We start from the raw sequence: 26,722 nt of genomic DNA, 5'->3' as shown, positions 1-26,722 counted from the left end.
TTGTTTCTGCAGGTTGGGAAGGAGTTTAGTGGGGCTTCTGGGTCCATTGATACTTCACATGTATTTCTATCACATGTCTATGCACCTCGCTTTCTGATTAGCTTGATCCAGAAATATCGAGAGAGATCCCTTTAACAAATGTAGCCTTTCCACTTACCTATGCATATTTCATCATCCGTTTCTGCATCTCCTATACATCGGAATTTAAACTCATTTAGGGAATCTGCAAACTTCCGCTTTGCTGAAGACAGATCTGTTGAGAAGTGGGGAGGGAGAGAGAAGGGGAAAAAATGAAAAATCAGAGGTATTAAAAAGTATGCAATAGTCAGCCATGTCACCTCGGCACTGGATCCTGACAGATCTCCCCCAAGCTCAGCCTGCTTGCCTCGAGAGTACTTGATTGAGGTGCATAGACCCTGCCAACCAAGAGAGATTCCAGGGGTGAAATCCTGGCACCACTGATGACAGCGGGAGTTTTGTCATTGTCTTCTATGCGACCAGCATTTCACCCCACATGCTGAATGGAATTCTTCCCTCTGAATAAGTGCTAAACCAATGTCCCTGCACTGTAGTATAGGAGATATGAGTTTAAATATCCTGACCTGTTATCCTCAAGGATCCCACCGAACTCTGCAGAAGAGTATGAATGGTAGCCCAGCTGTCCCAGCTGAAGTCTAAATGGGTAATGAATCACATTCTGCCTCTTTTCTGCCATTAACTGGTACACAGTGTTCCCGCGCACTGTTCATCAGCTGCCCAATTCACCCCAGGCGACAACAGCATTTCAGTGGTGGGTGATGCGATTCCACTAGATAGCTTGCTAACCCTCCACATGACCTGTGGTTCTTTTGGTTTAAAGAAGCTGTCTAAAAAGTTAATAATACACCTGTTTATTACTTTACAATTCACAGCTTCTGTTCCCGATCCAAACCCCATTAAGTTACCACATACCACCTTGCATGTGGCAGGCTGTTTTCCAAAGCCCTTAAGTGTCTCAGGAGCACAGTGCCAATTGGCTCTGGGTACGAACTGTGCTCCTGAGTCACGTAGAGGCTTTGGAAATCCCACCAGTCACCGGATCTAACTGTAAGATGATTTACTTTACTTCCTCACTCCTATTCCCCGATAGCTCCACCCAATTTCACAGAATTCAGTGACGTTTCTTTCTCTCTCAACAAAAAGACGTTTCTCAACACCACTTTTAAAAAACTCGTAAGGCAGACAATACGGCAGCAAAAGAGGTGATCAATCCTTTCCAGTCAGTGAGTATAAATAGGAAGGAATAAGCCAACAAAACTCTCCCCAAACTTCAAGCGATAATTATCTTCAGTTTTTGGCTGAGGTGTTAGTCTTTATGTTATCTGAACTGACTATCCCCACTCTTAGCATCACCGGGGGCAAGCCATTGCATGAACACCTAGGCCCTGATTCCCGCAAAGGTTTCAATGCAAGTGAAGTTACACCTTGCAGTGTATGCAGGCTCAGGTCACCTGAAGAGGGAAAAGAATTCTGTCACACACAATAAGCAAGATGATCGTCCTAGGAAAGTGAACATGTAATCCAGGCTCGGGAAAGGATCCAGCATCAGAAAGAAAGGTCAGTGAGCCAGCAAAACCTGCCAGTTATGACATGAATGGAAGGAAGGACAATCACTGCTTTGTGAAGGTCTTTTTACCTTCAGAAGGCAACAGAATGTCACTGTTCCATTCCATTTCAAGAAATGCATATTTGTGACCCACAGAGATCTTAAAAGGGACCATTTGTGCTTCTTTTGAGGGGGGAGGAGCAAAGTGCAAAGGGACTTTTGGAAGCTGTTCTGGTCATCAGGACAATTACCCACAAGCACATGGCTCAGCTGCCAGGAAGGGACATGGGAACAAAACGTTTACATTTTTTAAAAGGATACTCCCAAGACAAGTGTCTTTTGCATAAAAGTCTCTTTACTTGTTACTAAAAATCACCCAGCTCTTTACTGTCTCATCCTTTATGTGGTTGCTTTGCTTTTTGTGCTGCCACTTATACAGCAAAGCTAGAATGGCTCATGCTTTTGGACCTAAGTTACTTGGTCGCATCCCCTCAAGACCAAAAGAATGCATCTCAGAAATCGGTGCCTGCTTCCTCCTGATTTCAAATAGGTTTATCCGCTGAAGGATACTCAATGTCAAGCACAAAGTAGCCGTTTCCCCACATCACATACAGCTTCCATTATCTACACACACCTTTCATCTCTTTATGTGCTGCTGCCACGCCATTCCCAGGCTCCACTTATTGGTCAAACTGGTTTTCCAGCCCCCTAAACATTGTGTCAGCAAAAAGTCCTGGCATCCCATTGCTTTTCTCTCTCCCCAATCCCCATAATTTACTTGGGACAATGGAGGAATCCAGCCTGCCCCTCGGAGTTCCAGGATCACTGCAGGAGGCTTTGGGGGGTGCACGTACAGTAGTTCATTTGTATTTTACAAAGCAGCCTTTTTGCTTCTCTGGGTTGTTTTGTTGGGGGTTTGGGAGATATTTTAAAAGGGAACTTTGGGGGAGGGCAGAGTGAAGGTGGTTTGTTCTTTTACTCTCTCAGAGTTTTGCTCCTGGACGATACAAAGCCCTCAGAAGAGCAGAGGGGCAGAGCATTCAGGGAGCACAAGAATGCAGCTGCAGCATTATATACCGTGGGCTGTATGGCCTCAAATCTTTCTTCAGGAATTGGGAAGCATAGTGTGTTGGGGTGAGGCCTCTCCAATTAACGCACTGCCAGGGAAGCATGGTCGTCAACCCACAAGTCCCTACCTAAGTTATCTGAAATGCTGCTTATATTAAGAGCCAATGTAGCGAACGGGTCAGGGGTGGTGCGTGCAGGCGCATGTTATTTTTCCAGAAAATCATTATTAAAAACCCCAATACTTGGAATGCCGAATTCTGGTTACGCTGAAGCCGACAGTATTGGTTTATTGGGGGTGGGCGTGGTCACATAAACCCCCAGCCCACAAAGTGTTCTGACTGATTTGCAAAAAAAAAAAAAAACCACCTTCTGTTTCAGCATTTGATATACAAGAGAGGGAACTAAACTCTTGCTCGCTGCCACAGGGCTGGTGGGCTTGTGAGGGTTCAGAGTTTAACTTGATCACTCAGGAGCTATGCCAACCTTCTGCTTGTGTAGCTAATAATAAAGAAATTGACGTTAAGTACACAAGGAGCCATTTCCTGTTTCCAAGCTCAATGCTGACCTTCGGGGCTCCTGGTTTTGTTTGCAGCATATTTTGCTGTACTCGTCGTCCCTTTAAGCACACCAGAGGCTTAATGACATCCTGACTATATTATGTGCTGCAGATTCCCCAGTCAAAACAGATTTACTACAACATCATTCACTCCCGCAGCTTTCTGGGCAGGATCCAAATGCCACATTCTGGCATGGAGAGGGGGAGTGGAGAGAAGCTGGTAAAAAAGCTGGCAATGAGCCAAGCACACACAGAGTCCAGCTCACATATTTCAGCCCATTTCAAACCAGTAGCATAAAACATGACTGAGAATAAACCAAGGTCAATCATATTAACATTTCAGCCGCATCCATTTCAGCATCAGTGTTTTGTACAAGAAACTGGGAGCCACGACAATTGGGCTCTTTTCCTAGCTCTGCTGTAGCAATACAGGATCCATTGTGGTGATGGGCAACTGAACCACTTCTCCAAAAGCCCCCAGCCTGAGGACATCACCGGGATTCATTTCATCTCCATGGAACCGTGTGTGGTGAGAACACACAGTCTCCATGGCCAGCCATACACTGGTGGCACCTGTGTTCTCGCTCTTTTCATGGTCGCACCTAATGATGTCACAATGATGCCCTGGGGTCTACAGGAAACCAGCACCTGGATGAAAAACAGCTGCTTCAAAACTAAACCTAGGCAACGTTGAAGTTATGCTGATCAGATGGGAGGAAAGCATTTAAGCATTAGCATGGATACCATCATCTCCTTCCCACTGAAGGGATCTGAGGATCATTTTGGTCAGTGAGGGACAGTCTAGTCCGGCTAGGGTGATCATATTTCCCAAAGGGACACTGCCCAGGGCTAGCCTGAGCCCCTCCCTCCAGTTGCTCACCTGCCTGCCAGCCCCCACCTGGAGCTGGCCCCAGCTGCTTGCCCCCCACTTCCCTCGCCTCCCTGGCCCCAGTCGCTCGCCCAAGCCCTGCTATCCCCCCGCTCAAGGCTGTCGCTGGTCACTTGAACCATGCCGGCCCCTCCACTCCACACTGTTCCTCTACAGGGCACCCCACGTTTTTGACAAAAGTGAGCATTTGTCCCATTTGCTCTTGCCAACTGAGCCAGCTGACAAGAGCAAATGGGACAAATGCTCACTTTTGCCAAAAAAGTCAGGACAGCAGGGACGGGGCTTAAAAAAGGGACTGTCCTGGCCAAAATGGGACATATGGTCACCCTAGGTCCAGCTCGATTCCCTACCCTAAGACATACGGAATATTGCTACATAAAACTAATTTACCAGGAAAATCCTTCAGCATTATAGAAAACCACAATATAGATTAGATAGCTGGGGAAGTGGGAGACAAAAATTCAAAAAGGGACTTGTCCAAGGTCTTCCAGCATGTCATCAGCACAGCCAACCTTAGAGTTCAGGAGTTTCTGTGACTCCAAGCTCAAGATCATCCCTGAGTGTACTTCTGAATTCTGATGGGGTCGATACATTCACCTGTTATGTAGCAGCTGCACATGCTTGCCGTTCATAATCAAATTTCTGAACCCCAACTAGCTACATGAACTATTTTAGGTGCAGATGTGTGGACCATTATAGTGAGGCTGGCTTAAGATCTGCACTCGGCTGCTCATTTAAAACATTCTTTGTGGTATAAGCTAAGCAGAAGTGCTTCAGAGCAAAGTGACAGCCTTCAAAGACCACGCCTGTCTTTTGCTACACTTCAACAGTCTCCCACAGTGCATTATAAATAGACAGAGGACAGGAGACAGATAATTTCCAGCACACAGAGATAAATGAAAATTGCTCACAGCTACTTGCTAAACCACACGATCAAATTACAAGGAATAAACCAGGCAGCTAAATTAAAGACAACCTGAATGTACCAAGGGCGCTGTGCAGATGAGGCTAGAAAGGGAGGGATAGGGATGGGACCATTTTGCACATCTCATCTATTACAAAAAAATGATTTAAGAACCATCTCATGTAAATAAAGACAAATGGGTTTTCTGTTCCCCTTTCTGTGTCAATACTTAAAACAGCATTGGCACGTTTAGGCTCCCAAAACACTGGTTTCCTAAAAACTAAACTTTTTAAAAACCTAAGATTAACAAGTGTTTCTGTCAGCATCATTTTTTTAAAAAAATGTAATGAAAGCAATTTGCTCAATGTACAGGTCCCTTTGCATTGTTTACAACCCAAACATTGCAGCATTGTGATAGCACATGAGAGCCAGAAAGTGAAATTTACTAGTCTCCACCCCACAGAGTTGAAGATTAATAGAGAATGTAATCAGCAAACAGTGAAAAGAAAGATTTGATGTTTTAAAATGCTTTCCTTTTTAATAATTTATGGTGTTCTTAACAACAACATGCATTGTTGAGCTATGGTAGTGGCCCTGAAATGAAAAGTAATAGAAGAGGTGGCTGAAAGGCAGAAGAAATCAATTTTTTTTTTTTAAATCTCAAAAGGCATGAAGGCTTCATCTCTTCTGGCAGATGCACAAGGATCCCTTAGCACTTACTATATAAATTGGCCAAGGACACGGAGACAAACCTCAAAACATTTGGAGGCCAAGTTGATTTTGGTCTCTCAGTGTCACGGAAGGAAACCGTGAAATAATGTGCGTGTCTGAGCCAAACTGAGCCAGGTTGCTCTTCACCGCATCTTGGTAACTATTACCTAGCTCTGTATATAAATTGACAGCTTGAATTCTCAGGGGCATGTCTGAATCATTTTCAATCTGTCTGAATCAGGCTTAGTCTGCACAAGTACACACACACCCTGCCCACCCTTTCCCAGCCACCTCTCATACATAGGGCCCTACCAGAGTCACGGTCCATTTTGGTCAATTTCACAGTCATAGGATTTTTTTAAAATCGTAAACTGCATGATTTCAGCTATTTAAATTGAAATTTCATAGTATTGTAATTGTAGGGGTCCTGACCCAAAAAGGAGTTGGGGGGGGGGAGCAAGGCTATTGTGGGGGGGGTCGGGTTGCGGTACTGCTAACCTTACTTCTGTGCTGCTACTGACAACAGCTGCCTTCAGAGCTGGAGAGCGGTGGCTGCTGGCCGAGAACCCAGCTCTGAAGGCAGAACCACTGCCAGCAGCAGTGCAGAAGTAAGCATGGCATGGTACGGTATCGACACCTTTACTTCAGCACTGCTGCCTGCAAAGCTGAGCCCTCAGTCAGCAGCTGCCACTCTCCTGCCGCCCAGCTCTGAAGGCAGCAGCAGAGACGTAAAGGTGGCATGGAATGGTATTGCCACCCTTACTTCTGCGCTGCTGCTGGCAGGGTGCTGCCTTCAGAGCTGGGCGGCTGGCCAACAGCCACCGCTCCCTGGCCGCCCAGCTCCGAAGGCAGAGCAGAAGTAAGGATGGTAATACCGTGACCCCCCCCCCCCATAAAATAACCTCGTGACACCCCATTCCCAGTAACCTCTTTTGGGTAGGACCCTTAACTGGAGAAACTGGTCTTCCCTATACATTTATATAGGGTAAAAGCACACGAAAGACCAGATTTCACAGTCCATGACGCATTTTTTATGGCCGTGAATTTGGTACAGCCCTACTCATACAATTTTACTTTGAGTTTTGCAGATGAACAAATTCAAAATCCCAGGGACGCTCAGTTGAAACTGCTGTGTTTTGCCTTGTATGGGGAGGCAGGGAGCAAAATCATGCATGACCACATAATTCCACATAAATTTGACTCACAAACAATGTTTGCAAGGCTTAGAGAACCTGGCTAGATCTTAATTTTTAAGTAAACCTGAAATTAGGCAAACATTACAAGCAGAGCCGGAAAAGCTTTTGTACTGGATCTATCATCTATGAACTGCATACTAACCCAAGTTCTCAGCCACCATTAGGTGGTGTCCTGTGACATGGCAGATAAAGCATGAAAGGAATGTATTTGATAACCACTCAAATAGATGTTACAAAGACAAGAGGACACCAGTGGATTCACAAGGGAGGAATCTGTATGTTTGATTTTTTTTAACATGGGTTTGACAGAAAAGCTATCAATAAAAAAATTTAGGAAGGAGACTAATGATACAGTCTGTTCAGGCACATTCAAGAATCCAGTTTTGTCAGTTTCCAGCAACCCTCATGAATAAATGTACTATTTGTGCATACTGCAAATTCTCTGCATTTAACCCCCTTGGGTACTGGATCCCCAAAATTCTGATGCATAACCAGAATAATGAAGCTTGTTTTGGAAGCAAAAATTCAAATACAGACACATTGTTATGTGGCACTTAAATAATATTTCAATGCCCCAGGCATTTATATTTCTAACTGCCTGTCTAATGCAATTTAAAAAAAAAAAAATCAAATCAAGAATGAGGTAAAACAGCCAGTATGGTCTCCTGCCACAAAATCCATTTGCTTAATTTTGGTCAGTGTCTCGTACACTGGTAGAAAGGTGAAAAAAAAAAAAAAGAGAAAAAAGAAAAGGAGTACTTGTGGCACCTTAGAGACTAACCAATTTATTTGAGCATAAGCTTTCGTGAGCTACAGCTCACTCCTTTTCTTTTTGCGAATACAGACTAACACGGCTGTTACTCTGAAACCAAAAAAAGAGAATGAATAGTCAGACGTGCTCTCTCTGCCACCACCATTTCTGCTCCCTCTGTACTTCACCGAGCATTGTTACAATAATGGAACTAGGAAAGGGCAAGGTTGGGGAAAGAGATCAGATGGTGCATAATTGGTTTTAACGAGCAAAATGCCAAGGAAAAATGCCTGTGGATAGGATCTGAAGTGAAGGAGAGAAGAAGGATTTCCAGAGAGACGGGGAAACAGGTGAAAAATGTGACCAACTTCCAAGTAGGATGGGCAAAACTAAAGAAGAGAACAGATCATAGAGGGAGGGGCAGGGCAGGTGAATATGGCCTCCAAGGGCCTTCAGAATGATTTGAGTACCAGGAATAAGAAATGAGAGATTTGATATCTGACCTCTTCAGTAACTACAAGGAGACTGGATCTTTTGAAAACCTTGGTAAAAATCTTGGGCATAACAATTGTCATATCAGAGGAGAGTAAGGATTCTCCTAGTCCAGTATCTCTGAGCTCCCAATATCAGATGCTGCAAAGGAAGGGGAAAAAAACACCACAGGAAAAGTTTCTTCCTAATCAGTTTTAGCAGTTTGTGATAGGATTACGCTTTATAAGGCACAAGCCAAATTAGTATAATTGTTGGAGTTATTTTTCATCTAACCCTCTTTAATATCATGTTAAGTTCTTGGCCTCAGTGATATCTTGTGGCAAGGAGTTCCACTGATAAAATTATGAATTGGGTTTTAAAAAAAACCCTCAGTTACCTCTTAAGTGTTGCTTTTTCATTTCATCATGCTCTCCTCATTCTGGTATTCTAAGAAAGGGTCAGGAAAAGATCCTAACTTCCCTTCTCCATACCACCCACTGTTTTACATAATTAAACCTGAAATAAGTAATTAGTAAGTTATTAGTAAGTAATAAGTAATTAGTAGTAAATAAGTAAGGGATTTTGCACCCTTGGATCAACATTTTGTTTAGATGAAAATGTTGTGACCAGCTGGTCAGAAAATGGACAACACTTGCTAGGAAAGTTTTCACTATCCCTACTCTCCCGGTTTTTCACTTAAATGAAATGTCAGTGAAAATGTTTCAACTAAGTCTAGAGCAATGACAGTGGAGTAGTTCATCTTGAAAGTCTAACCTGGAAGAAGGGAGAGGCAGTTTATTGCAAGCAGGCTGGTACCAGATGAGAATGGTGCCACAGAGCAGAAAGAGTCATTGCAAGGAGCTACTTTCCCACCAAGAGCACGACTGAAATTTTACAAGTGCCCCACAGCACAGCAACTCTTCTATGCAGCCTTGGTGATAAAATGGAAGAGCAAAAGGACTCTCCTATCAACTGAGACACCACTCAGTTGGTAGGGTTGGGCCAGCAGCAGGAGTAGGTGCTTGTGGTGAGCTGTCATGGATAGTGCCAAATTTTATCTCAAAAAATCCACACCCACAGAGAGAGAGAGAGAGAGAGAGAGAGAAACTACACTGAGGTGGGAAAAAAGTGGACAAGAGTCTAGTGCTGTCTCTCCTGGACCAGACAAGCAATGAAATATGACCTGTAACACATGTGAATTAAAGAATGCTTGAAGGATAAACACCATCCCTTTTCAGGTGGTCTGAGGATAATTATTCTTTGAGGCCCCAACCCTGCTAATCTATTGGTGTGGAGCCCTGTGGAGCTTCAGTGACTTCTATAGGGCACCATACAGGAGGAAGGCACTGTATTAGCAGAGCCAAATGCAGAATTGGGGCATAAGACATATCCCACAGAATAGGGCTTACTAGGAATATTACAGTTGTGCTTAGGCCCCCGCTGAGATCAGGGCCCCATTGTGCTAGGTGCTGCACATACATATACAGTAGTGCCAACTCCAAGTGTTCAAAACTCATGAATTGGGTGCAAAAGAACTCTGAGGTTTTAAAAAATGTTGGGTCCTTGTAATTTTCTTTCTGGCCTCTGATCTTTAGGATACGCTGATGTGATGTTTTCATCACATCCCCTCTCAATACTATCCTCCCCAAACTGTAAAGTCTTCACCTAAGTTGCAGCCAAACACATCCTGTTCTTTTGCACTGCAATTTCAAAGTAGTGTTAGAATGATCATTCCAGGAAAGTTAACTTAACAGAAAGCAGGCTCAAGTACTACACATGGCAGGTCTGACCATGTAACTATGGCAACTCATAATCCAAATAAAATGCCCTTTTAAAAATGATGTATTGGCTCATTAGTACAATATAGGGTTACAGGCTGAAAATTTATGGTAATAACTACAGTAGCACTTTCCTTTTGGAGAATGTCAACCTTCCTGGAAGGAGGTTTACAAATAAAAAGTCCTGCCAAAATATATGAAAAGAGAATCCAAAGGAAGCCAGGAGAGAAGCCGAGATGAGAGGAGCCGACATTAACGTAACCTAGCCATTTAAAAGGATCATACAGTCAGAGACACCTGGGCAAGTCAGCATTAGACTGTATATGTCTTAAGAGGGTAGTGCTATAAAGCACTTCTTTCCACATTACTTTCTACCCTTATTCTTCATTTTCACTGCCATTAGGGGCCGGGGGGTGTGGGGAGGTCTATGCCCAGCAGAATTTATGCATAAAGAAAGGCTGACTACAGACAGAGAACAGTTTTATATAAATGAGATTATAAGTATTATATGGACTGCTCATCAGAGTTTTGAAGGGGACTTTCCCATTCAAATATGAGCAAAAATTCAACTTCCAGATCATAAATGTGACCATAGAGAACATCCAGATTTTGCCCAGCTCTAAAAAGGAGTTACACTGCTCCTTTAAATGAAAAACTGAATCCAGCAGATGTTGACAGCCTGGGCCAGTGCTCTGCCTCTTATGCCGATCGAGAGGCACCTCATCCCGGGAGCTCGTGAAATCAAGTAGCATTGCCAAAGCAGATTTCAGATGAGGAACGGGGTTGGAAAGTGACATTCCAATCTGGCATTTGCCGTGTTGTTACTGTGACTGAGTCCAACAGAGAAAGGGCCCTCTGAAAGCTCCCTTGGGACAGCTTCTTAGCCAAACAGGCTTTACCTACTATAATCTTGGGTGAACCCCAGAAGGTGCATTCCCACCAGTGGAGTTCTAGGTCATTGTTTTGTGGGGTCTCCTTGCTTGTTCATTGTTTGGGGAGCAATTTCGCACTCTATCAACAAGAGCCTCAAAGCATTTCCCTGTGAGAGCTGGGCAGTGCATCATTCCTGCATAATACCCAGGAGCAGGAGACTCAGAAAGACCCTATAACAGAAGGAGGGCTTCAGATTTCAGCAAGCAACAGGTAACAATGCTCGAGACAATCATGGTCATACAACTAGGCACAGCGCTGCATTAATTCCCAGCATCGGGATGAGTGAGGGCTGCCGATACAAACCCACAGACTCTAATCTCCTGTCACGCCATCCTACCTTTGACTCTTTGATGCCCATCCTACCCTCTGTGCATGCATGTGTGTGTCCTCACCGCAGCCTGCTCATCTGGATGTCCCCTTTCATACTCTATCTCAAGCTCCTCTCTCTTTCTTCTTTCATGGTGCCCCCTGGCCTGAAACTCCCTTCCTGACTCCATCAACCATGTCTCCTTTTCAGTCCCTGCTTGAAACCCATTTCAGGGTTGCTTATGAACTACAGTTCTACCCACATCGAGTCACTGAACAGTATCTAAAGAAACCTAGCCATCAAGGCATCAGCACTACCTTCTTAAGAGGCCATGCAACCTTCTTGTCCTTACCTCTGTCTCACCTATTTTTACACCCCTTCCATGGTCGCCTCCTGTTCTAATCTTAATTGTAAGATCTGTCTCTTCTCCAATGTGCCGTGCACAACTATGGAGCTATGTAATTATAATAAAGACGTCTTGCCTGCATACTGTTAGAATAAGCTTTGGGAGAGTGGTGTTTACCCACAGTACAGGAGTCCCATGGCAGAACATTAGAAATACCCATGTGTATTATGTAAGGTTTCACCTGGATTTACAGTGGCATATCAGAGCCTCAATTGCTTTAAGGCATAGCATTACACCAAGGATAAATCTGACCCTATGGGTATGGTGAGAGTAGCCCCTATATGGCTTCCCGTCCCTTCTCTGCACCTTATTCCTTGTAAGCCTTAGGTAAGCCACTTAACCGTGTGCTAGAGTACATCCATCAGTACAATGGTGATATCATGACATACCTTCCAAAGACAGCAAGAGGCTCAACTAGAGTGTATGAAGCACTTTGTGGAAAGGATGAATTTCACCTCTTTCGTTTGCAAATTGTCCACAAACAGATTACAATCTGCTTGAACATATGGCCGGAATTCCTTCACAAAACACCTGATCTGTAGCATGTACGTGAACGCTCCATTGTGGCCTATTCCAGATTAAAAATTCTAGACGTTTTGATTGCGTACAGGTCAATTGGTAGCCCTGCTCCCCAGCTGTGGGAACTGAACACCTCCAGTCAGGTTTCCAAAACAAACATTTTAATCCGAATCTGAAATTCGTGGTCCATGAATGCAAAGCTGAAAGCTAATCACTAGTTCCATGAACATTCCTTCCAGGAAGTTCACCGGCTTGAATGTTCATGAACATGAACACAACAGGGACATGAATGCAAGTGAAACAAATTAGCTTAAAGAGAGTCACATATTTGCAGAATCCCATCCCCACCCTATTTGCTCACATTCTCACTTGGCTATCAGCAGGAGGAGTGGGCAAGTTGGAAGGCTCCACACATTGTTAATAGCAGCTAGCCAGAAACCCCCACATGAAAGGGTAGGAGAAAAGACTTTCCTTAGTGTATAATCAACATCCCAACCAGTTTAGTTGTTATTGTTTGTGCCTCTAAATAAACTCATTGCAGGGTTGTACTCACCCACTTCTAAGGTTGCCACCCAGCTGGTTTTTACCTGGACAGTCCGCTTTTTGGCTTCTGTGTCCGGTGCCATGCAGGGTTGCCAGGTGCCTTGTTTTTGACCGGAAAGTCCAGTGCAAAGGGGGACCTGGCAACCCTAAATGACACTCTAACCAAAAGTCCAGTTACCATGGTGTTGGGAGAGGTTCTGGATCATTAACCCACACCAGACCCTGCTCAGCTGGGGCCACCTCCTACCTGCAGGTAGGCTCCTTGAGATGATCCAGAAAGCAAGGGGGGGGGAGAGGAGCAAGTGATGGGGTAGGGCCTTGGGGAAGAGGAAAAGCGGGGTGGGGGGGCCCTCAGGGGTCCAGTTACCAGCAATTAGGAAGGTAGCAACCCTATCCACTCCTCAGGGCGTGGTCCATTACTGTACTTGCATTTTAAAAGTTCTCCTTTTCCCTCTACAGTAAGGAGCGCAAAACCAGGAACCAAGACATAAATTACATCATCTCCATTCAATAAGCTTATAGGAGGTTTATAAACAGCTACTTGTTGTCCCAAGAAGACAAGCCTCAACCATATGGTCCTGTACCTGAAGGCCAAGTATGTGCATGCAGCTTACATTAGAGAAAAGTCTTCTTGCACACAACTTTACAAGTGAATTACAAACATGTCATTAAGGTAATCATTAACTCACAGTGCTAAAGGGACCCATAATGTCTGTGTCTACATCCAAGCAGATATGCTGGCTGACAACCTGAAAGGGAAACTGTAAAATCTAGCCACGCAATAACCTACACGACATGCCAGTCCTTAGATTACACACCCAGATTATTTTGAAGTATTAAATCAGGCTGCCATGTCCCCCGTGCCAGGATACAGGCTGCATCAGCACTGCAAACAGCACACCCCCAAATATTTCTCTACCCCTGAGAACTACGGCCCTTTCCAAAGCTTGTTAAAGCCAACGCTCCCTCCACCCCCGCCCCACTGCCACCAACAACAAAGCAATCTGGAATTACCTAAAGGGCCATGAAGAGATCATCCATAAGGAAGGCGTTCATAACCCTCCTCCATTTGTGCACCATACCTCCAGAGATGGCTTTAATAAAATAAATTAAAAGCCCCACTTTCTAACCTGGGACACCATTGCTCTCTCTGGCCTAGCCATGTTCCAGAAGGAACCACAGCAAGAGTCCATACCAGGCAGGTATCCCACCCTAGAACGTAATTTAGAGATGGGAAAGAGACCTAATTAAGTCATTCTGCCCATCCCTGAGATACGTATGGAAGAATCCTGCACTATCCCACTGCTTTGTCTAATCCAGTTTCAGATGACTCAATCAGTCGAACTTCCACCACTTCTCTTGGGAGATTATCTCAGAGCCTAACATTTCACTGCAAAACTTTTCCTGATTATTAGCTTTCAGTTCTTTCCTAATTTCATCCCTTTGCTCCTAGTTATAACCCACCTCCTATCACCCTCTCCCCTTCAAATATCGGGAGCATCTGCAGGCACTACAATCGTGGTGGACCAGAGGGGTGTGGTTCAAATAAGATCCTTTCTGGAGAACCACTGGCAGCTGGAGCATATGGGGGGGGGGGGTTGTCTAATGAAAAGCTGGCAGCCTGCGCAGATTTACAGCATGAAGTTTTTAAGCCAAATTGCAAACTAAAGACTCTGCATTCTAATGAATGAGCAATAAGAGATTATCCCCTACCAGCTAAATGCTTTTCCATTTGTCCTTCTTCCAAGACAGTTAGACAGCTGGTTTATAACCACAGGGCACAAGGCTAACAGCTATAGCAAACAGCTGTACAGCATCAAAATTAGGCATGAGAAGGTGTGACACATGGCCAGAAAGCGTTAAGCAGCCTGCAGGATAAATGACCCAAATTCAACCTTAGGGACATATTGGTACATAATGTTTCTGGTTTTGTGCGTTTCCATATATATTGTTAAAGGCTGACAATGTAATCAAACAGTTCCTGTCTATGCTGTATTCTGCTCATTCAGAGATCAAAAGGAGATCTTAACATTTAAATTAATTGTAAATATAGTGATATCTGTGTATCGATCTCTCTTTGAAACGTATAGCAAATCACCTGCCAATGGTGGAAAACCAGGCAATTGCCTTATGTTAATCCATGTAGCTAATTACCAGTGATGCTTAGGAAATAGGTCTATTTCAAAATCTCCATGATTGTCTACTGCTCCCCTAAGAATTCTGTGCTGTGAAGAGAAGGTCTGGAACTGTATAAAGGTCTCTTGGGCCCTGATCCTTTTCATCTAAGATCTACTTGATGCTTTATACATGGGAAGCTTGAGTCGAAAGACTGAGATCTCCAGCCCCATCTGGATCACCCTGGATATAAACATTGAACTGAATCTAAGCACTCTTTGCAACTCCAAAGCTCACCATCTCTACTATGAAACTGATCTCCGAACTGTACTTGTGTACTGCTCTTGTCTTTTCTTTAATAAATTTTAGTTTAGTTAATAAGAATTGGCTGTATGAGTGTATTTGAGTAAGATCTGAAATATTCATTAACCTGGGAGGTAAAGTGTCCGATTCTTTAGGATTGGCAGAACTTTCTTATACGCTAAGATTTTCAGTAATCTTCATCATATTTGACTTGAGTGTCTGGGTGGAAGCCCACAGCTGGGTTGCTATAAGGGAACTCTGTTTTGGCCTCTGTGCAACCAGTAAGATATTGTAGAAGCTATTTTGTGCTGGCGTGGTAAATTTAAGTATTGGAATATCCACCAGCTTTGGGGATTGTCTGCCCCATTCTTTGGCGTTTGCCCTAATTGAGTGTGGCCCCCTAGGACCCTGGTCACAGAAGAGCATATAAAAAACTCCTGCGGAGAAGATCTGCATATGATAGAGCAGTAATCATTTCGTAACAAGGAAGTGAAAGGGCCCAGGGATGCTTTGCCTGTTGAAGCTTCATAAAAAGGGCTGAGGGACACTAACAGAAGAGCTGTTCTTACGGAAGGCTGAAGGCATGTACAGCCCCAGTGCTTCACTACAAGGAAAGAAATGGTGCTGTATAAACCAAACATCCCATGCTGCTTTTTCCCCCCTTTCCAGTTGTCATAAATATAAAGGGAAGGGTAAACAACTTTACATCCCTCCTGGCCAGAGGAAAAACCTTTTCACCTGTAAAGGCTTAAGAAGTTAGGATAACCTCACTGGCACCTGACCACAATGACCAATGAGGAGACAAGATACTTTCAAAGCTGCGGGGGGAAACAAAGGTTTTCTCTGTCTGTGTGATGCTTTTGCCGGGAACAGACCAGGAATGGAGTCTTAGAACTTAGTAAGTAATCTAGCTAGATATGCGTTAGATTATGGTTTTGTTTAAATGGTTAATAAAATAATCTGTGCTGAATGGAATGTATATTCCTGTTTTTGTGTCTTTTTGTAACTTAAGGTTTTGCCTCGAGGGATTCTCTATGTTTTGAATCTGATTACCTTGTAAGGTATTTACCATCCTGATTTTACAGAGGTGATTCTTTTACTTTTTCTTCAATTAAAATTCTTCTTTTAAGAACCTGATTGCTTTTTCATTGTTCTTAAGATCCAAGGGTTTGGGTCTGTGTTCACCTATGCAAACTGGTAAGGATTTTTAATCAAGCCTTCCCCAGGAAAGGGGGTGTAGGGTTTGGGAGGATTTTGGGGGGAAATAAGTTTCCAAGCGGGCTCTTTCCCTGTTATATATTTGTTAGATGCTTGGTGGTGGCAGCAATAAAGTCTAAGGGCAAAAGGTAAAATAGTTTGTACCTTGGGGAAGTTTTAACCTAAGCTGCTAAAAATAAGCTTAGGGGGTTTTTCATGCAGGTCCCCACATCTATACCCTAGAGTTCAGAGTGGGGAAGGAACTTTGACACCAGTCTAATTAGGAACACTTTAATGCCAGGCAGTATGGAGACATTTGGAGACACACAACTTTTTCCCCACGATGCTGAAAACAGGGGTTGAAATCCTGCCTTAGCTTACAAGCTTTGGTGGTCCGTGCCTCCTGCCTCAGCCAGTTAGATCACAAACACACCATGCAAGTTGCACCTGTAGAAAGAAACTTCAGGATGGAAGGACAAGTGTAGCTGAGAGCCAGGAATTGAGGCACACTGGCAGCACTCTGGAGGGCAGAAGCCTGCTCTGCACTGGCTCCGGTAAGGATCTTGGAGTGCCAAATCCAAACACTATTTTGTATTTAAAGCAGAACTAAAATGGGTTTCCTCACTTTAATACTCAAATGTAGTTTCTAAGTTTGAAATAAGCAACCACTATTGGTTGACAACTGAATTTTTCATTTATTTTTAATATTCATTGTTGACAGTTCTCATAACTTTATCACGAGTCTCGCAATAAACAGCTTGTTTTCTTAAACCTCCAGCTTCTGGAGACATATGACCGGGAGAATCTCTCATTTAAAAAAAAAAGGGAGGGGGGCTTCTTGCCTTCACAGTCGTGGAGAAATCTTGAAAAGGTGACATAAAAGGCACATAAAAAATAAACAACTCAGCATTATTTTTAACTCATAATTTTGGGAGGTGGATTCATGTTTTCCAACACTGGGTTTGCAATATTGAACCTCTGCAATGCGAAAGTGCTTCCTTCCTGGAATTTTGCTCGGACGCATTCAATATTGGGGCTGAGGGGTGTGGAGGAAGTGGGAGTGATGACAGGGTTCCTCTAACTGAACTTAGTCCTCACACACTCCAAACAGGCACCCCAATTCGGACAGTGGTCACTTTTGAACATTTAAAAATTAAATACAAAGAGAGCTATTCCCCTTAATCATCAAAGCTGTCTTGCTCTCTGACATGAAAAGCTAACTGCTTGGATCCATCCTCTACTTCCCTTTTACAATACTACAGGAGTAGCTGTCTCTGTAATAGTGTTGCAAGCTCCTTGCTTGACAACTAGGGCAGCAATTTCTCTCCCCCCTCCCACTTTGTCCTGCACCCTGCAGGTAATAAAGGAACATGTGTAACACTACAGCCCATATTCTTCATAGTGATATTATGATAAGATTATGACATAGTTGTGATGTATTTTATACAAGATAAGTCATGTGAGGTGCCATTGGAAAAGTTATGATTTGCTGAATATGATTGTCCTATTTGTATGCATGTATCGTTTTATCTGAAGTTATGAATATTGACTATGTATCTGTATTTCAGACGTAGTTACACCTGGGTAATGCCAACTAGACAAGCCATTTTCAGTCTAGATAGTGGGTGGGGAAGAGCCTATTCAGAGCAATGGGCCATTAGGAAAAAACAATAGGCTTTAGGAGAAGCTTATCTCCCACTTGGTGAGTCTTCCTGTGAAAGCTCCGAAGAGCCTGTGAGCGATGGCTGCTATGACTCTCTACAAGAATATGTGATGAGACCACATGTCTCTAGACTCCACCTTGGGATGTCAGTGATTTTCCACAGACCAGTCTGGGAACCAAGCTTTGGGAACAAAGGGTTCCCACCCTATGAAAAGGCAGGGACTGACATCATCTGTGGTTCTTCACTCCCCACAAAAGAGAAACAAAGGCTGAACTGGGGGAAGTGCTGGACCCAGGCTAAAGGGATTTTTAGCCTGTGAAATGAAACACCTGGGGATTCCAAGCTGTAAAACAAGTGCAGCTTGCCCCATAAGAATCTGCAGCCTGCTTGTATCATCTTTTAAGGTGAAAATCTGCTATTCATATCCAATTTATTTAGTATATTAAGCTTAGTTTGCATTTTTTATTTGCTGGGTAATCTGCTTTGATCTGTCTGCTATCACTCATAATCACTTCAAATCTATCTTCTGTAATTAATAAACTTGTTTTTGCTTAATCTAAACCAGTGTGTGGGAATCATAACTCTGGGGCAAAAGGCTGTTACATATTCCTCCCCACATTGAGGGAGGAGATGAATTTTATGAACTTACTCTGTACAGTTCCCTATGCAGCACAAGATAGTATAATTTTGGGTTTATACTCCAGGCGGGGTGTGTGCCCAAGGAGCTGGGAGCAGCTTTCCCATGCAGGGACTGGTCAGAGAGCCTGCTTGTAACTGGATCTGGGTGTGTTCCTATCTGTGTGAATGCTGGTGAAAGTGCAGGCTGGAGGGCTTTGTAGCTTGTCACAGAAGTACAGTGTGAGAGGGAGCCCAGGCTGGTGGGTCAGAGGGCTTGGTGGTACCCCAGTTCCAGGTGGCACCCTGCGGGGAACCCATCACAACATGGAAGTAACCGCAGGAGGGGCACAGTTGAAAGCTCAAACTGTCCAACCAAGAGCTTGAACCCTGTTTGCAGATGCAGCCTTTTATTCTGCTCAGTGTCCTATAAAGTATTTGAAAGCATTAATTTTAAGAGGTTCCGAGTAAACACAAGTCATTGTCTTTCTTCCATCAAGCAGAATGATCATGCTTTAGACAGGATTCACAGCAAGCGCCTGCCTTCCACTCCCAGCTCTGCCACAAGTTTACACTAGATTTTCTCCTTAACATTTCTAATCTTTGCTCATCCTGATGGGTGGTAGCAGCAGTGGGACCCCTAACGCAGGCAAGGCTCCAATACCTGCTTGCATTTTAGGGAAAAAACCCCAAACCTCTGGTCCACGCCGTTATACCGACATAACGCCCCTGTTAGACAGAGCCATGTTGACAGGAGGGCTTCTCCCATCAACATAGCTACGGCGTCTTAGGGAGGTGGATTAACTATACCAACAGGAGAAGCTCACCCGTCGGCATGGGAGCATCTTCACTGAAGGAGCACTGCTGCAGCATTTCAGGTGTAGACCTGTCCTAAAACTCGCATCAGCAGAGTCCTTTGGAAGGAGCTAGAAAAGTACGGAGCATGATTACTTTGTATGATTAAAGTTACTAACTATTCTTTCCCCTTAGAATCCGTTCATGTTTATTGTCCATACATAAAACCAAACCCAAATCGGGTATCAACTCATGTAACTAGGCCATGTCTCCATACCACACCAGCTCCCAAGCAATGATGGAATGTCCCAAGGGCAAGGTCATCAGTGGCAAAACAAAGTCTCCAGGAAAGCCGAAATTGTCTTCTCTCCCTCCCCTGTCCACTCTCTGCCCATGCAATCATAAGCCACATGTAACCCAGCAATTGAGATGGGACTGGGCAAGGAGGATGATTTTCTTGACCTTTCCAAGAAATTTAAATCTTTAAAGAGATTAGAGATTACAGTGAAAACTTTAAAAAACTAAATAAAAGCAGCTTTAGATGAGGGTTCCTGGCTGGGAGAGCAAAGCGACTGTGCTATATATAGAGGTGGGTAGGGGGTGAGGAGGAGGATCATTGCTATGCAACTGGGAAACAAATAACAGAAGCTTCAAAAACAGTGTCATTAAATGCAAAACGAAAGTTTTTAAAGTTTTAATTGCCTTAGAAGCATGAGTGGTTTGGGATGCATCATCTCCACATGCAACTGCATGGGTTCAGCACCCTTCCCAACTTCCATGGTAATCAAAGGGTGAAGCCTGGGGCCCGAGCAGACTACCAGAAATACATCCCTTGGGCCAAGACTAACTCATGTCATAAAAATGATGGGAAGGGTAACCACCTGTCTGTATACAGTACTATGAAATCCCTCCTGGCCAGAAGCACAAAAACCTCTTACCTATAAAGGGTCTGTGACTTTACTGACTTGAACTGGGACCATATAAAACATTGTTGCAACCAAGGTCCTATAGTGGCACCAAATCTTGTATAAAGGGGGTCAAATAAGGTGTCTAAGACAAGGTTATGGTTTGCTGGTTATGATTATGCTATCTGTGTGTGTATCATTTTTGTAGTTGAAGTTATGAACATGGACTCTGTATTGTCTGTAGTTCAAACTTGTGCTATGCTTCTGGGTGACACCCCAGACAAGTTGGTGTCAGCTCTGCCTAGCCTGCTTGATGGCCCATTAAGGACCATCAGCTATACAACTGACCCACTGAGAGAAGGCAGACATGCCTTGTGACTCAGCAAGGTATGCAGGGACATGCCTATGGACAGAACTCTGAGGTTTTTCCACACCATGTGATGGACAGCTTGTCTTTGGGACAAAGAAAGAAAAACCACTTGGCAAGAGAATATAAAAAGCTGCTGCAGCTCCTCCATCTGGTCTTCAATCCTGCTTCTTACCTCTGGAGGGACTTTGCTACACTGAAGCTTTGAACGAAGGACTGAATGACCCATCCCAGCTGTGGATGTACCCCAGAGAGACTTGATTTGAACCTGCAGTTTATTCTATCACTGCTGCAAGCCTGAACCAAGAACTTTGCCATTACTGTATGTAATTGATTCCATTTAACCAATTCTAGCTCTCATCTATATTTCTTTCCTTTTATGAATAAACCTTTAGATTTTAGATTCTAAAGGATTGGCAACAGCGTGATTTGTGGGTAAGATCTGATTTGCATATTGACCTGGGTCTAGGGCTTGATCCTTTGGGATAGAGAGAACCTCTTTTCTTTTACTGGGGAACTGGTTTTCATAACCATTTATCCCCATAACGAGTGGCACTGGCGGAGACACTGGGAAACTGGAGTATCTAAGGGAATTGCTTGTGTGACTTGTGGTTAGCCAGTGGGGTGAGACCAAAGTCTGCTCTGTTTGGTTGGTTTGGTTTGCCTTAGAGGTGGAAAAACCCCAGCCTTGGGCTGTAACTGCCCTGCTTTAAGCAATGGGTCCTGAACTAGCACTCTCAGTTGGGTCCCGCCAGAACCAGCATCGTTGCAGGGTTAAGAAGCTCAAGTAACCTGGCTAGCACCTGAGCAAAAGGACCAATAAGGGGACAAGATACTTTCAAATCTGGGGGGTGGGCTTTGTCTGTTCCCTGTGGCTTTTGCTGGAGACAGAACAAGAAAGCAAGCACTCAAACTCCTTAGTATTTAGCAAGGAAATGCATTAGATTATCTTTTGTTTTGTCTTGTGATTTTCTGAGAGGAAGGTGTATTCCTGGTTTTTCTTTTTGTAACTTTAAGGTTTTGCCTAGAGGGAAATTATCTGTGTTTTGAATCTAATTGCCCTGTGAGATTATCTCCCATTCTGATTTCACAAAGGTGCTTCTTTTACCTTTTTTCTTTCTAATAAAGTTATGGGTTTTGTTTTATTTTGTTTTTAAGAATCTGACTGTTTTTTTAGTGTCCTAAAAAAACCCAAGGCTGGTCTGTGCTCATCTTGTTTATTCTCAAGCCTCCCCAGGAAAGGGGGTGTAGGGATTCGGGGCATATCTTGGGGAATAGGACTCCAAGTGGTCCTTTTCCTGATTCTTTGTTAAATCACTTGGTGGTGGCAGCGTTTACCTAATCCAAGGTACAAGGGAGAATTTGTGCGTTGGGGAAGTTTTAACCTAAGCTGGTAGAAATAAGCTTTCATGCAGGTCCCCACATCTGTACCCTAAAGTTCAGAGGGGGGAGGGAACCCTGACACATGGTAAGCAAGGGGTGAAGCTCGGGGCCCTAGCAGTCTATCAGAAATACATCCCTTGGGCCAAGACTAACTCACATTGAGCGACTGCTCCAAGCCAACATAAGCAATTTCACACTGTAAAAACAAACAGCGCTTGGAATCAGAAAGTCTCTGTGGAAGCCCTGCAAAGAGCAGGCAGTGAAGCTCTTTGACTGGCATTGGGGAAGTCAGGAAAATGGGTTTTGGCTGCAGAACCAGAGGCTTTCCAGCCCCACTAAAGCCTGTACAGCATTCTTCACTGGCAGAGATGTCAGAATTCCCCCTGTCCAGGTCCAGTCATGCTGGGCACAAGCTTAAATACACTGGTTAAAGCTACTTGATTCAGAATGCCCCAGATTTTTCTGGCCAGGTTGATGGAGAGACAAAAATCAACTCTTCTGGCAATGCAGAGACATGCCTGGCTCTTCACCAGATGCCACTGTTGTTCTCAAACATCAGGTCAGCCAGAAGAAAATTATGTCTGACAGTTTAAAGGAGCTAGGAACTCAAAAGCCTCCTAAAGTTGCCTTTTCAGCTGGCTTGTTATTGAAAATGGTATTAGTTACAAAAAACCCAGGCTCAGCTGCCATGAAACAGGGCAGATTTTAAATCTTCCAGTGAGCAGCTTCGCCTCAGCACCCGGCTGGAATCACAGAATCAGGGGCACAGCATCAGGCAAAGGTGGTGGAAAAGGAAGGACCCATTGCAAGATTCTGTTATTATTTCTGCTAAAAAGAAACCAAGGAAGGCACTGCTAATGATGCCAAACTGGCCAGTTACAGGCCTGTATGTACATTTGACTGATTCCTGTAACCTAAGGGGAAAAAGCACCTAACACATACACACAGTATTTCTATCTTTCCTGTTACAAAGAGTTGCAGTTGGTTGCTCAATAAACTATATGTAATACCCAAGAGGACAACAGGAAGTGAAAGCTTTTCAGCCCTTAAGCCTGCCTTCCCTTATACACAGAATGGAAGGAGGATGCGGAAACCAGTAGCAGCGAGGAGAGCTTGAACAATAGGTCAGAGGGCAGAGAAGCACTGAAAGCTTCCACTGAGCTGAGCACTTTGGAGGCACCCATTAGCCAGGCTGGTTCACAACTGCTATTCATTAGAACCCAAGCCATATCTTTGCAGTGACTTTCAGAAGAGACCATGCAGTAAATGCAGTGCAAGAAGGATCTCCTTTCCAATGCCCCCCCCTTTGTTATTGGGCACTGGCACTGGGTGGGGTCACAAGGGATGGGCACCACTCAGAGGTAACAACCCCCATCCATGGGAATGTGAACTGTGCTACAATTAACTGAGATTCTAGGCTATTTGGAGGACGATTTTTAAATATCCAAAGGAGTGAGTCACTTTTGTTTCCATTCAATCATTTTTATTTACTGAGATGGTTTAGAGGATAACTCTTGCTTCGATCAGCAAACAACAAGAACTACAATGGAAAATGCACAGGACACAAGTTTGCTTTTTCTTTTGTTTCATTATAAACCTGTGCAGGTGGCAGCCTTGCTATGAGGAATTAGACATGCAAATCCCATTCCTGTGTTTTCAGGGAGATCTAGGAGACTAATCCGCATGCAGCTGTACTGAATCGGAGCTTCATTTCAAGTGTCTAGGGCAGTGGTCCCCAAATTGTGGGGCACGCTCCCCTAGGAGAATGCAGAGGAATGTTCATGGGGGCATGGCAGGGCCCAGGCCAGCCCCCATGGGGGCAGGGAGAGAGTGCCACCCAGCCCCGTTCTGCCCCCAGCCACGGCTTGGGCCCTGGCCACGGCCCCGTTCCCGGCCACAGCCCCAACCCCGCTCCCAACCAAAGTTCGGGGGGGTGGGGGGAGAGAGAAGAGGGGCAGCTCCATTACACTTAATTGGGGGGGAGGGGGACAGAAAAGGTTTGGGGACCACTGGTCTATGGACATTTAGAAAGGAGGAGTCTAGCAGAGGTCAGAACTGCTGAAAGTCTTACAGAAATCCAAAAGGTGCTTTCTTCTTTTCAAAGACAAACCCTATTTGCTAGACACACACACACACACACACACACACACACACACACACACGTTCCATTTATTCAGTCAACACAATGGCTAGTCACTATGAGACCAGTTCATCCCAATGAGACTGGCACATGTAAATGGCCTTCCCCAAACCCACCAGAGCAGAAAGAAGGACAAATCCCTCAGCCTGCTGAGATTCTCACTGCTCACAAGCCAGAGCCAGGGACATCCGCAAGCATCTCTATCCTCTAGAGACTGCACTGTTTGTGAGCCAGCAGAAGTGCGCCTGACCTCAGCATTCAGCTCATGTTCAGTAGTGGCAGGGAAGGCTGCTGGAAACACCGGCGAGGTGCCAGGGCAGGGATATGGCTGGCATCACCTATGGGAGGAAGCATGGGTGAGTGATTAGAGCACAGGACTCAGCAAGGAGTCCGGGGTTCTATTATCCTCTCTGCCACAAACTCATTCTATAGTATATACACTGTACTATGGTGAGGGATGCCCCAGAAATACTTAAGATAGATGAATACTTGGACAAATCGAACTCCAAAAGCACTGGTTTACCCAATTTACCATAATCCCTGCTTCTGAGGCATTGGGAAGAAACTATATAAATGCAGAAGCAGCCACTGAACAGGAACAGCATTGACAGAGCTTTCAAGGAAACCTTCCTAGGCTAATCTGATGAAAAAGATTTATAGCCATAACACACTTCAGTGCACTTTACACCCATTAACTAACCCCTGCAACACCCCTGGGAGGTAGGCCAGTATTATCCCATTTTACTGATGGAGAAAAAAAAAAAAAATAGAGACACAGAAGCTAAGTGAGCTGGACACGGTCATATGAACCAATGAGAGATTTGGGAATGAAACCTGGAACGCCCAGCTCCTGGTCGGCTGCTCTGACCTCCACAGACCATGCTTCACCAATGGAATCCATGGAGGAATAAACGGGTACATTTTAAAAAAGGAAAGGGATCCCTATATAGTTACATACCCACAAACACATACATGTCAGCTTGTTTATTTTAAAAGATTAGATTTCTATGTTTTAAAGAAGGAGCTAAAATATGGAGCGAGGAAAGTTTCTGGACTCTGAGAAGGGGGCTGGAAGTAGAGGAATCCAATGCACAATGGACTGTTTGACCCTCCAAGTATTTATTATTGCCTGTTGTAAACTAACAAGTCTAAGCCTTACTGGCTCTGTCAAGGCTGATTATCTGGCTGTGTAAAACCCTTTAGAGACTTGCAAACAGCTCATACACACTACCAAAGCCCTCACTAAAATCCCCACTCAGCTGTTCCCCTTTTCATTCCTAGAGACTCACTACAAGACCCAAAAAATGTACAAACAGAGCAGCTGGAAAATCTAATGGGACAGGCTGCAATGTACTTCTTTGAATGTCTTAATAGTTATCATCTTGGCAAAAAGACGAGAACCCATCAACAGAAAATCATACACTTGTAAATAAAACTGGATCCAATTTTCATCAGCCATCCCAAGACCTCCACTCTACCAGTGCCCCCAATAATAGGCCTGTAGCCACTATAACCCTTACAAAAACAAAACATTACAGTCCTGACTCAACACAACACTGCAACATCTGGAACACTGGAGTTGTTACTGCAGCTTCTTTCGCATTAAAAGGACAAATTTATCCAATGTAGACGGCAAGACCTAATGGGGTGACCGGCTTCTCCCTTTGCAAAAGAAGAAATCCCTGCTTCTTCTGAGGACAGCACATAGCCTCAACTGGACCATAGTGCCAGAAGAATGTCATGAAGTCATTCAAGGTCCAAGCTATTTACTAATGGTACTTATATGGCCCCCCTCACTGTAGTATTTGAAGACCTCACAATCTTTACTGCATGTATCCTCAACCCTGCTGTGAGATAGGGAAGTGCTATTATTGCCATTTTACAGATGGAGAACCGAGGAACAAAGAGGTTAAATGACATGCCCAAGGTCTCACACAGGAAGTCTGCCACATAGCAGGAGATTGAACGCAGGTCTCCAAGTCCTAGGTGCATGCCCTAGCCATTGGCCCATCCTTCTCCAGATTATTATGTATTGTTTGTATTATCCTAGTGCTTTGGTGCCCCTGTCAGGGACCATGACCCCATTGTGCGAGGTGCTGTACAAACACAGAACAAGACAACTGTAATCCTCCTTCCTGAGTCATTACACTGGTCCATGTTGTGACAAGAAGTTGATATGGGGGTGGGCTGAGGGGGACAATGGATTAAGCCATTAACAAGGCGTGATGGTGGACAGGGAACTGCTAATGGAAACTGGACACACAGAACGCATCCACAAAGACTGGCTAGCTTTCTGTGGCAACTTAGGGAAGCTGAACTCTTTACCGCTACCTCTGAAGCCCAAGCCAGTGCTGGCTGAAGCCTGCACAATGGCCTGGATATCACCACCATGCACTGCACTGGCATAGGAGCCCTTTCGCAATCAATGAAATCCCCCATCATTTAAGAAGTAAAGTTATTACAGTTCTCTCCCCCCCCCCTCCATTTTATTGCTGTCCAAAATACACTCAGGATTAAATCCCTTGGGATTAGTCACTCCTCTGCCCCAAATCCCATCGGAACAACCTTCCTAGCCACATACACATTCAAACATCCATCCCCACTCCCCTCCCTTCTCGTGC

General features: G+C 44.3%; 1 protein-coding gene across 15 annotated transcripts in view; it reads right to left on the bottom strand.

Annotated features, from left to right (window-relative positions):
- Positions 1-26,722, bottom strand: part of ARHGAP26 (Rho GTPase activating protein 26) — a 327,129-nt gene that overhangs the window by 241,306 nt on the left and 59,101 nt on the right. For 14 of the 15 annotated variants that reach the window (XR_012160231.1, XR_012160232.1, XR_012160233.1 and 11 more), the window contains one exon: positions 158-253. Coding sequence is in view for 8 of the 15 variants with exons in the window: in XM_073355711.1 (XP_073211812.1) it covers positions 158-253 (96 nt within the window). In the remaining 7 variants the exon portion in view is untranslated. Of the gene's footprint in view, positions 1-157; positions 254-902; positions 1,094-26,722 lie in introns of those variants that run through there. The other variant, XM_073355713.1, reaches the window with a different exon arrangement.

Source organism: Lepidochelys kempii, chromosome 8, assembly GCF_965140265.1.
Source record: "Lepidochelys kempii isolate rLepKem1 chromosome 8, rLepKem1.hap2, whole genome shotgun sequence".
In the NCBI taxonomy this organism is placed as follows: domain Eukaryota; kingdom Metazoa; phylum Chordata; order Testudines; family Cheloniidae; genus Lepidochelys; species Lepidochelys kempii.
Note: the sequence above shows the minus strand (reverse complement) of the source record. Positions and strands in the feature narration are given on the sequence as shown.